The following is a 13,145-nucleotide window of genomic DNA, read 5'->3' on the forward strand; positions in this document are numbered from 1 at the left end:
TACTCAAAGACAGACATATCTGGAAAGCAGTAGAGGTCTGAGGTGAGAGCAGAAATCAAAGGTGTGCTAGCAACAAATATATTGCTTGGCAAGGAAGTAACATAGGCGGCTTACACTTCTTTATTTCATGATGTGATGTCTCCTGGGTATTTGTTCCACATGAAATACTCTTAGACTATTCACTTAGACTATTATTTCTGCCCATGGCACCTTACTACCAGAAATATCAATGAGAAGAGAAACCACATGATTTAAAAGGCTAGAAAAATTAATCCTTGATTCCACTTATATTTTTAACCCAAAACTAGAATATAAAATTTACTATTAATTAAATAGTAGTTTCCATCAAACATTTAATAAACATGTAGATGATTTATTATTTACATTCATTCCTATGTTGAAAGGTATGCAATGGGAATCATTAATCTGTATAATCAATAGAGAGCTAAGCATCTTTGTAGGGGAAGAGACCCAAGAGATAGACCTGAAAAAAAAAAGTCACTAACCTGCTGTGACCTTTGTCTACAGGAAAAATGCGAATAGATTTATCAAAGCTGGCAGACACAAACTCTTTCCCAGTGGGGGAGTAATCCACATCAAGAATTGCAGATACATGATCCATGTGAACCATGACAGGTGATTCCAGAAAGCGCATATCAAATGTATATAAGCTGTAAAAAAATTAAAAAATAAAAAACATTCACTATTTAAGACGACACCATGCTTTAATTTTCTTTTGGGCAGTTGAAATTTCTTATGTGCAATACCAATATTGAGGGAGTGTATTAAAACAAGGGATAGTTTAACAAGGAACAATGCTTATGATGATATTTAACATGAAATTAAGTAAAAAGAAAATTAACATTAATCTTGCAGTACATGTATCATCATTCTTTCTAACAACTCAAGCTAGTAAACACACCAAAATGCATATTAACCACACATAGCTCAGCTTAAGATGTTAAACAAATCTTTGATGTTAAACAAATCTTTCCTAACTGTCAGGGTGGTCAAATATTGGAATAAATTGCCAAGGGAGGTGGTGGAATCTCCCTCTCTGGAGATATTTAAGAACAGGTTAGATAGACATCTGTCAGGGATGGTGTAGGTGGAGCTTGGTCCTGCCTTGAGGGCGGGGGGCTGGACTCGATGACCTCTTGAGGTCCCTTCCAGTCCTATTATTCTATGATTCTATGATTTGAGTCAACTAGAAATAGTCATGCTCTTCTTGCAAATACTAATACAATATTTACTGATACTGGAAAGGAGAGTAAAAGGCATTCACTCAGGCTTATACAGTTTCTCTGGGGAATGTTTAGATTCCAAGCTATACAAGAACAAGTGAAACAGACCGGTAAAAACATAAAAATTTTCCTGGTTTGAAACTTTCACCTTCTGTGTGTTACTAACTCAAAGAGTAGAAACCCCAGTGCAAATTAACACATGGCATGAGGGTTGTTGACAGATGCATGTTTCAAAGAGCTTGCAAATCAGGTTTTGTCCTACAAAACAAATAGCATTGCACCTAGTACTTGCTACTCCTGACTGAAAAGAGCTAGAACTCTACCACATAGCAGAGATCCAGCCTTAATGCAATACAATTTACCAAGTATTAATTAGTAACACAGGATTAAAAAAAATCATTCAGATCAGTTTTAGAATCTACAACTCTCCAAAAAAGTTCTCTTAAAGTATCTTTTTCTTTCTTACCTAAAGCCATTAACAACTACGTAAGCTTTGTTTGAAATATAATCATGCAAATATCCCAGCATGCGCACACCCACCCATGCAGCCTGCTTCTCCCCTCTCTCGCCCCTCCTCCAACCAAAACAGAGAGGATTGCAATCTGAACTGCAGAAAGTCGGTCAGGGAGACACCCCAAACCAACAGCCCCACCAACTCCACCTGACTGCAAAGATGCCAGCACCCACCCACCCACTTTCCCCAACCTACCCCTTTGCAATCTGCTCCCCTCAGCCCAGTTTCTCAGACTTGCAGGCACCATCAATCCATTTAAGAGTTAGGACAGGACACATAGCACAAACTCTCCACTAGGCGTGTTAAACTTAGATTAACTAATTAATCAAACAGTCGATGGGATTTCCATCAATTAGTGTATAAGGGCGCCTCCACCTTTGAACTGCAGCAAAAGCCCTGCCGGGCTCTTGCTAGAGTTCAAAAACGGAAGCCCCTCAGGGAGCGTGGGGATTCCTTTTGAAATGTACAGCCCCAGTGGAGATCTTGTACATTTCAAAAGGAAGCCCCACAGGGAGTGTGGGATCAGCAGGGGACCTCTCTGGCCCCATACTCCCTGTGGCACCTGAGACTTTGAAATGTACAAGAGACCTGGCAGGGCTCTTGTACATTTTAAAAGTAGAATTTCTGCAGAAGTGGCGCAAGCAGGGATTGCTTCAGACCCTGCTCATGCTGTTTCTGCTGTGCCTCTACCTCCTGCAAATGGTGCTGGAGGGGAACCGGCTTTTAAGCCAGCTTAAAAGCAACTCCTAATTCAAATGCCTACTCAAAACCCCTTTTAACCATGTCACCTGTAAGAAACCAGACATTAATGACTAGCCAGAGCTGGAATTGGGATAATTAGTTTGTGTTTTCAATATATATGTGCAGATAGAGGCATCTTGTAACACTGCATCACCCAGCCTCTCTTCCCCACACAAACTTCCTTTAAAAAGAGCTTTTCTTGAATGAAAATAGTATGCAACAGGGGCTGTCTGCCTAAATCTTTGTGTAGCATTTTGTTCACTCCAAGTGCTGCTTTAATACATACAACAACAGCAGGAAATTAGTTGAATTGCAAGTTCAGAATAGTATCAGTAAAAATGAACAATCTTGTTAATTTAATTCTGTTGCTGCTTGAAAAAGGTAGCAGGAGCAGAGGCACTGCAGCTCTGCCAACACAAGCTTAGTTTATATTTGGAACTAAAAAAAAAAAGGCAGTTATGCAGAAGTTGGCTTACGCCTCCCCAGTCACCAGGGAAAGTTCCCCAAAAGAATGAGCAAGCAGATTTTTTCAACCACTGCCTAAATGGGTTTGAGAAATTAGTAAAGGGCTTGTCTACACAGAGTTATTCTGGAAGAACTACTGTACTTTTAATTTAGATTAAGGTAGGGTGTGAATTTACTTTGTATTCAAGCCCTAAGAATGCTCTTTCACATATAAAAGACAGACCTCTTCACAGAGAGAACCTAACAATGATATATGGCAACCTGAACTCACTAAGTGAATTATAAAAATGCATAGCACCAGCATTCGAGGGTGCTTTATTCACAATGATACAGAACATTTGTTGTGACTAACATTCTATAATAGGGATGTATTAGGATACATGGATAAACAGTTACATGTGGCTCCACCTTCCTCCCCCCCCACACTGCTGCGTCTGTACCAGCAAGGAAAAAGGGGCCAGGCAGCTCCCTGCGAGTACTGGCTCCCGCCCTACCCCCTTGCCTCTGCATCAGGGAAAGCTGGCTCCCCACATGCACCAGCTCCCATAGAGCCACCTGCTCCACCCCTCATGCGGAAACATGTAAATACTGAAAATTGCAACGGCCACGCATTTACAAATAAAACCTCCAAAACACACTTTTTAACATTCTTAATCTACAATGTTCACTCTCTCCACTATAGCTGAATAGATAACGAATTAATCTGATAAAGTCTTTTTTTTTTTAAATATATATACTGGCAGCCACCACTTCTCATAATTCTCCCACTCACATCTGCTGTTCCACCATTTAATTAACTAAAGCTTGTACAAAGTGTTGAAGATGTACAACAGTACACAAGAATTGTTACCTGCTTTATTTTTAAAACACAAATTAGAGGAATGAATAGTGGTGCCAACTTTGCAAAGATTTGTTCACTTGAGTGGTGCTACAAGTGAAGAGTTGTACTAAGCTGCTTAGAAGGCCTTACTTCATCACCAAATAAGGATGGAACAAAACATCCAATATATGCCCCTTTTCAAGGACATGGCCAGTTACCAAGTCTTTGGAAAAGAATTCTCAAGAAGAATAACTACATTAATACATTCTGGAAGAAAGCAGTGATCTCTGTTATTGGACTCCTGGCTCATTGGAAAGAAAGGTATGAAGTATATCTGGAGTGCTTCTGGGTTTAACCACCAATAGAGAGAGAGAAGGCTTTTTCCGACATCATATTAACCACTCAAGTGGCCAGTGCCTTCCAAAAATAAAACAGTGCTTTTGGGAGACAGGAAAAGCTACCAAAGGATAAGTACTAAAACTTTTTGTGAAACATATCAAGAAGGGGATTTTTTTTTTTTAAATATTCATGCCAAAATAGCTGATTAGCACACTGTGGCAGGATTCATGAGCGCTGGTAAGTTTAAAAAAAAAAAAAACCACTTCCATTGCCAGTGGCTGAATAATCGATGTTTAATTTCCAAGCGCCATTGTCGGTTATGCTTATATCTATTCACTTTTTCTTATTGTGAGCTAAAACAATGACTCAAGAACTGCTATTTTATATCCCCATTTCCTCTTCCTACAGACAGAGTCCCTCTCATTTTGACGATCACGCATAACTTTTAGTGCAGATAAATAATACAGGCAATCAAGGACAGACAAATCTTGTTAATATAGGAACAACAGATTTAGTTAGAGAAAGAAAGTTGGAAGTACAGGCAGTCCCCGACTTACGCGGATCCGACTTATGTCGGATCCACAGTTACGAACGGGGCTCGCCCCGGAGGACACGGACTGTGGGACCTTGCGGTCCTGCCGCCCATGTACTCCGGGGCTTTCTCCGCGTCTCCCTGGTCTGCAGACCAGGAAGACGCGGAGCAAAGCTGCGGAGGGGCTCGGGCAGCGGGACAGCCCAGACGCCCCGCGGCTGTCCCACTGCTGGCGTCCTCAGAGGCTTTGCTCCCGGTCTCCCTGGTCTGCTGGTCTCCAGCAGACAGGGAGACTGCGAGCAAAGCTGCGGAGGACCCAGGCGGCGGGACCACGGCGTGTCTCGGTCCGCCGCCCGCATCTTCCTGGTCTGCTGGGGGGGGGGGGCGCGCAGCTAGTACGCCCCCCTCCTCTCCCCCAGCAGACTAGGCTTTTCTCCGGACGCCTGTGGCAGAGCAGCTGGGGTGCTGCCGGTTGGTCCCACAGCGCCGCTCTGGGTGCTACTGGACCAACCCGGCAGCACCCCAGCTGCTCTGCCCCAGGCGTCCTAATTCAGCCGCAACTCTGCCTCGGGCTTCCTGTAGTCAGCGCTGGTCAGTTTCAGCAGCGGCTGAATCAGGACGCCTGGGGCAGAGCAGATGGGGTGTTGCTGGGTTGGTCCAGTAGCGCCGAGGAGCGGCGCTACTGGAGCAATCCAGCAGCACCCCAGCTGCTCTGCCCCAGGCGTCCCCAAGTCAGCTGCTGCTGAAACTGACCAGCGCTGACTACAGGAAGCCCGAGGCAGAGTTGCTCTTCCCCAGGCTTCCTGGAATCAGCTGCTGATTAGTTTCAGCAGCAGCTGTCTTGGGGACGCTTGGGGTTCTTAAGTTGATTCTGTATGTAAGTCGGAACTGGCGGTCAGTTTCAGCAGCAGCTGAATCTGGACGCCAGTTCTGACTTACATACAGATTCAACTTAAGAACAAACCTACAGTCCCTATCTTGTACGTAACCCGGTGACTGCCTGTACAACAGTAGCTTGTGCATACATAGTCCCACAGCCCTCCTTAGTATGTGCTTGTAAATGTAGGGTACAAGTCATGCAGTTTTTCAACTCTCTCACTGACTAATGCCAAATAAGGACTGCTGCGCTAAGCCACTGGAGAACAAAATGATGGCTAATTTTTAGTAAAAGACAGTGTATTAATTCCAGCTATTGTTTCATAGGGAAAATGTGACATTCTATTTAATACAAGTTTTAAAAACAACAAAACGTATAATTCTCTAATTAGTCATATATTTAAGTGAATCAAACATGAAAAGTGACTTTATAAAAATATTGTAGAATAAGGATGAACTAGTAAGATTTAGGTAAATAAACTAACAGGGACAATTAAAAAGTGAAATCATGCTTACTTATGGTCCTCATTTGCTGAAGTGAAAATAAAAGCTTCCATGGGGTTCCAACAGAGTGTATTTGTCCTCATGTCCAAGATAACCTGAGAAAAGTTGCATATTATTACATTGTTATAAGTAATAAATAGTGGCCATTCTCCTAACGCACTAAATCTCCCAATATATTTGGAAACCAGGTAAACAATTCCATTCTCAGATGCAGAAACCGAAGCAGAAAGGTGAAGTCCCATACCTGAGGCCACAGAGCATTTAAGTCGCAGTGCAAGGATTAGGACTCAGGACTTTCTATCTTAAATTAGGAGATCTTTCCTTCAGACTATACTGCAATTAAAGTTCTCTGTAGAGAGGTGTCACGCAGAAGGGCTATGTCATGTGCAGGGAATACCATTCCTGAGCTGGTCCATTGAGCTAGTTTTAAATGCCTTCCTGAAGACCCACTTCTTCCATGCTGCAAACAGGAACTTCACAGTTTAAAGTCTACTTATCTATTCAATGTATTTATCTCATAAAAGTCACCTTTGAGGAATGATGCAATGGATTAATCTTTGCTAAGTAGCCACAACAAATTAATACTGACTCCGTCCTTTCTGCAACTACTCCTCGCGCCCCCGCTTTATTATGTCTTTGTATTATGTCAAAAAATACTGTTTATTAATTCTGCAGGCCACTGATGATGTCTTTATTAGTTTTAAGAAGTTCTTAGCAGTTTTGGGTGGGTGCAATTATTATAATACCGTAGATATACAAATAAAAAATGGGCCCTGTGACACTGGCAGTAAATTGCTTCAACAGTCAGGAATTTTGCATCCTGAGCTTGTGGAAACCAGATGGCCACAGAAGAGACCAGCTTCATCTTAAAGTACAAGGGATGTAGCTGACAGCTACCCTAGGAAGAACACACACACTTTGCTCATAGCCAATTGGATGAAAGGTATTAGGAAGACATATGTTCTATTCTTCCACCTTGAAGTAGAGTCCTGCAATGATCATGACAGCTGGGAAACTGTTGGGGGCAAGGAAAAAAATCTAATGTTATCTAATAATAGATTAACTCTGGTCTCTGCTGAAAGTACAAGGGATGGAGCTTCCAACCACGATATCACAAGAGTTATCTGAACATAGTGATTCTTCCTGCCACATATTAAATAGATAACACAGAATTTATTAATAAGTGAGCAATTCAAACAGAATTTCCACAACTCAGTAGGTTAACTGTAATCCAAGTCAAAGTTTTGTATTTAATTTTTATTCTATACAACTCTCCCTGCCCCCTCCCTTTCTTCTTAGCTTGTTATTAGTGGATAAAAATTTCAGGGTCTTTTTAACTAACTGACAGTAATTGAACTTTGCACAGTTTACACCAGAGCCACAAAAATAAATGTATAGCCCAGTTCTTACTATACTGCTATAGATTTATAATATCATGGATCTCTTGAAGTTTAGAAGCATATTTCTGTGTGTGACCATTTCAATAGGAAAGTCCAGATTCTGCACTACAAAACACTAATTTCCAGAGGCAATCTACATCAAGGATTGAATCTCATTGTGACAAGTATTGGATGCTTTAATTGATTTCTATTCTAAAGAAGGCCAGTATTTTAAAAAAGGCACAATAGGTGTATATACTGGGCTTCCATACAAACACAACTGTCATCAAGACGAGTCAGTTGTTGAATCTATTAACCACAATACCTGTTCATAAATACTCAACTGTGAATTATCTTGCACTTAATGGTTTGCCTAAAATATTTTTGTAAAGACAAGTGTGTATAAAACAATGTATATAAACATTATTTGACAAATATTTATTCGGTTAAGTAGAAATGTATTGATCACACTACAGTATTTAACTCAAGCAAGCTAAAAAAATGTATTTCCATTTATAAATGTGTGCAAGCTCAGTTTTTCAGTACAGCCTAAATTGGGTCTACTTTTCGACTGAAAATCTTTTAAGAGTTAAAAAAAAGTTACTTTGCCTCCCCCTCTGCTAAGAAAAATAAAGTTAGGTGTAGAAGCATTACATTAAACAAAATCAATTAAAACTCACTGTCAATGTGTGTCAGACTGGGCACAAGTTATAGAGAGAGCATGACAGTCAATCTGATATGAAAACAAGACCCTTTTTTATCCCTTTGCATGGTTTAAATCCCCAAATCTTAACCCCAGATTAGGTTAAAAGGTTCAAATTAAAGAGAGAACACACTCAAAGAACTTCCATTTCATTCAAAATCCCCTATGCTTACTGGCTATGTCTACACTTGCAGAGCAGTTTCACCAGTGATACGGAACTGGTAAAAGAAAAGCACTGGTTTGTGTACTAACTTAGGGTCACAGGCGTCAAAGTATTTACATTTGCAACACCTCCATCCCTGATGAGAGCAACGATAAGTGTGCACTTGCTAAGAAAATAGAAAGGAGAGTTCAAAGTTTCAGGAGATGGGTCGGACTTCAGTTTACCTGACAGTAGAGATTCTGGCTACAGCAATCGGTCACCCAGGCACTGTGGAATACCCTGTGGAGGCTAAAAGTTCTATGAACGGGAAGAATAGTTCTTCACTTGCACATCACGACAAAAGCATCGCTGGAAAGAGCTGTACACCTCTCATGGAAGTGGTTTTCTTTTTGTGGTGAAACTTCAGAGTCTCACTGCAAAAATTCATTGACAATAACTCCCAGTTTTTATACAAAAAAGATGTTTTTTCTTTTTTAAGTGACAAATATAGACAAGCCCTATGCCAAGAACTAACTTTACACTATCTGGGGTCTTTCCATGTGAACATGCTACTGAAGTGTTGAATTACCAAAACTGCTATCAATCTTTTATGAACAAATCTTTACAAAAACACAAAGAAAATAAAGTTACCTTCTTTAATGGAGTTGATTGCCTCATGTCATACAGCACAATATTTCTATCTGAAGCACAGCTTCCCAAAAGATAGGTCTAAAAAATAATTATGCCATTATATCAGGTACCACTTTCTAAAGTGATGAAAGCAAACCAAAAATAGGACAGTGAGTAGATATTTTCAATTAGTATATATTTTATACCAAATATCTAATCAACGCTGTTTTGCTAATTTAAGTACAGATATTGCCATTGTTTTCTAACACATGACTCTTGATATTTCAATAAAACTCTCTGAAGAAAGGCAGTCACAGACCAGGAACAGAGTCTTGAATTTTCTCTGTCAAAAAATGTTGGTGTCAAAAGTTTTATGTACCTACACAGGGAATCTGAGGGCTATTTTAGAAATAACTTTGTGCCAAACAAGAAATCAGAACCCATCCATTTTCCCCCGGGACTCTCACATATACACCATCTAATCTAAAGCATGGTACATTCTAAGGCTGTAAAAGGTTAACTGTTTATCTGGTAAGCATTAGCCTTACAGGCATGCTTAACTGGTAACCAGTTAATCTTCCCATGGAGGACTGAGCGGCAGAACCGCAGCTACAGGGGCCCCTGCCTGGAGCAGCCCAGCTGCTTTGCACTAGCCCTCCACAGTTAACCAGTTGGATTATTAAAATTATATAATTTAACCGATTAACTTTTTAAAATGGGTATTTAAAATACTTACTACAGTCAATAAAAATGTTCCCCTCAACACCATGTTGGTCACTGATTTAGTATGGATACATCCAGTAAACTCCTTCACTATTAACTATTCAGGCAATATTGCCACTTAAAGCTATGTATCAGGTGTTAAAAATGCTGTCTGGGAAATTTAATTTGGAACAAACAAAGTTTAATATGAACCCCTGAACATCAACATAATGTAGTCCTTGTACTGATTAAATCATACATTGACATATAATATGTATAAAGAAAACACTACCTCAATGGGATTAAATTTAACACTGCTTATGCTATCAACACCCCATGCCAAAGAACACACAGGACTGCTCCTTTGTTCATCCCAGATGTCTACTTGATGACCACAAGTTGCAAAAACACCTTCCTTCCAATGGTGATCAATTCCTGTGTACACAGTCTATAAAGGCAAAAAACTTAGTTACAAGAATGATCAACTCATCTTTGTATAATGAATTTTTCAAGTTCTTACATTTATTATTTAAAGTACTGATGACTATGGTAAATTTACTGATGGTAAATTTTCAGATTGGAGAGGGGGTAACTAGTGGTGTCCCCCAAGGGTCAGTCCTGGGACCAATCCTTTTCAACTTATTCATAAATGATCTGGAAAAGGGGGTAAGCAGTGCAGATGATACAAAACTGTTTAGGATAGTGAAGACAGAAGCAGACTATGAGGGACTCCAAGAAGATCTCACCAAACTGAGTGATTGGGCAACAAAATGGCAAATGAAATTTAAAGTGTAAAGTAATGCACATCGGGAAAAATAACCCCAACTATATGTACAGTATGATGGGGGCTAATTTGGCTATGATCTTGGCGTTATCGTGGACAGTTCTCTGAAAACTTCCACGCAGTGTGCAGCAGCGGTCAAAAAGGCAAATAGGATGCTAGGAATTATTAGGAAAGGGATAGAAAGTAAGACCCAGAATATCTTACTGCCCCTGTATAAAACTATGGTACGCCCACATCTTGAATACGGTGTACAGATGTGGTCTCCTCACCTCAAAAAAGATATTTTGGCCTTGGAAAGGGTTCAGAAAAGGGCAACTAAAATGATTAGGGGTTTGGAACGGGTCCCATATGAGGAGAGGTTAAAGCGACTGGGACTTTTCAGTTTAGAAAAGAGGAGACTGAGGGGGGATATGATAGAGGTCTATAAAATCATGAGTGGTATGGAGAGGGCCGATAAAGAAAAGTTATTTATTAGTTCCCTAAATAGAAGAACTAGAGGACACCAAATGAAATTAATGGGGAGCAGGTTTAAAACTAATAAAAGAAAGTGCTTCTTCACACAGCATGTAGTCAACCTGTGGAACTCCTTGCCAGAGGAGGCTGTGAAGGCTAGGACTATAACAGAGTTTAAAGAGAAGCTAGATAATTTCATGGAGGTTAGGTCCATAAAAGGCTATTAGCCAGAGGTGTCCTTGGCCTCTGTTTGTCAGAGGCTGGAGAGAGATGGCAGGAGACAAATTGCTTGATCACTGTCTTCGGTCCACCCTCTCTGGGGCACCTGGTGTTGGCCACTGTCGGCAGACAGGATACTGGGCTAGAAGGACCTTTGGTCTGACCTAGTACGGCCGTTCTTATAACCAAACTGTAGCCTCCTGCTGCACAGACATGTTGCAATCTTTCATATTTACCCATTTTAAGAATATTGTAGCCTTTCATTTTCTGTGTGCAAGTTCTTTTTTGTAAATTTTCTTTGATGCTATATAGTGAAACCCATATTAAGAGGCCACTCAGACAGTTTGAAACCAGCCTGACTGATCATTTTACTCTGAAATACAACATATTTAAAATGTATATGAAGGAAAAAAACTTAAAAATATTTAGTTGATTTCCAGAGGCAGTTAAGTCAAATAGGTCTCCTATATGTATAGCTGAATCTTCTGTTAACAATTTTCCTTATGGCTTTACCCATAATTAATTTTTAACTCTCTCTAAAGCTCAGAATATTTTGAAAAGAATTATTATACATCACATACAAATAACTATGTGCACTGGGTGGAGGATGACATATATCCAACTTTCTTTTAATACTTAAAATAAAACCACAATCACATCTCATAGATGCAGGCCAGAAGAAACCATCATCATCTAGTCTGACTTCCTGTCTGATGACCTATAATAATTTCACCCATTTAACCCAGTGCTGATACCAATAACTCCTATCTAAGAATAACTTGTATTTGGCTAAGTCTGTCTTCCTGAAAAGCATCCAGTCAACAAGATGATATCAAGAGATGGAGAATCCATCACTTGGACAGGTAGTTTGTTCTAATGGTTAACCTCCTTCACAGTTAAAAATCTGTCCTAATTCCTATTTTTCATTTGTCTGACTTCAGTATATAGTCATCCGTTCTTGCTATGCCTTTCTCTGCTAAAATAAAGAGCCCTTTAGTACTTGGTATTTTCTCCCCATGAAGGAACTTACACATCGTATTAATGTAATCTCAATTTTTTTGTATAAGCTAAACAGAGCACTTTAAGGACTTGTCTTCATAGCAATGTTAATGAGAGATGTAATTCAAGAGTCACCTCAAACACAAATCCTGTCCACATACAAAAAATTTTTCCAGATTCACTCTGACTGCATAAATATTGCCAGGAACAGATGCAGAAATGTAAATCCCAAATATATAATTAATCAGCTTCCATCCCACTAGTTCACGCATAAGTAACTTAAGTAGTAACACAATATACTTTGGAATTGCATCAAGAGAATAGAAGTGTGAAACCAAAACAAAGTTTGTATACCTTTCCAAGAATTGTATGCAGTGGTTCTTCTTCTTCCCCATTTTCTGGGCCATTTATTTTCCAGTGCTTTATAGTTTTATCATCACCAACCTGGAAGTATTGGAGAAAAATGTATACAGCTAGCTCTTTCAATTATTTAAACACATATTTATTCTATTTACACAAATCAAGCTCCTAAATTATACAACTTTTGAAACCTCTCTTTTCTTCCTCATGTCTACTTCAGAGCAGTGGGTACACGTTTTAATGTTGTAGATGGACATAAGGGATTTTTGTTAACAAGAACACCCATCAACTCACTCTGTTCTCTGTACTTCATTCACTATCAGATGTTATTCCTGTTTTCATTTGAACACCAAATGCTAATATTTTATCACAGTTTATGTGCACTTGAACTCATATTTCATATAAAATAACAAAAGGGAGTTTTATTGATGTAACATTTTTTAATTTAATTATTCAACCAATTATAGCAACCATTCATGTTTTTCAATGAATCCAGGTTTACATACAAAACCAACAAGTAAAAGAACTTGAATTTCCCTCATTAAAAGAAAAATACCAAAAAATTGCTAGTATTGGTTAACAAACTTCTTGTAGAGCAAAATATTTTTGTTTAGAGACAGAAAAGGTCTGGTTTGCAATATAAATGGAGTTTAGTGGAAGCTATTCCTAAAAACTATTGCCATTTTAAACATTCTATAACAGAGAAGCTTGTCACCTCACTACAGTAAGTTTCTGACTG

The 13,145-nt window shown here is 39.4% G+C and overlaps 1 protein-coding gene across 1 annotated transcript in view; it reads right to left on the reverse strand.

Moving 5' to 3' along the window:
• DCAF13 (DDB1 and CUL4 associated factor 13) overlaps window positions 1-13,145 on the reverse strand; it is a 59,888-nt gene that overhangs the window by 37,362 nt on the left and 9,381 nt on the right. Inside the window, exons 4-8 of the mRNA XM_006122393.4 lie at window positions 12,401-12,490; window positions 9,884-10,039; window positions 8,911-8,988; window positions 6,048-6,130; window positions 507-671 (exon numbers count right to left, since the gene is read on the reverse strand). Coding sequence (XP_006122455.2) covers window positions 507-671; window positions 6,048-6,130; window positions 8,911-8,988; window positions 9,884-10,039; window positions 12,401-12,490 — 572 coding nt within the window. The remainder of the gene's footprint in view (window positions 1-506; window positions 672-6,047; window positions 6,131-8,910; window positions 8,989-9,883; window positions 10,040-12,400; window positions 12,491-13,145) is intronic.

The sequence above is a fragment of the Pelodiscus sinensis genome, chromosome 2 (assembly GCF_049634645.1).
Source record: "Pelodiscus sinensis isolate JC-2024 chromosome 2, ASM4963464v1, whole genome shotgun sequence".
Lineage (NCBI taxonomy): Eukaryota > Metazoa > Chordata > Testudines > Trionychidae > Pelodiscus > Pelodiscus sinensis.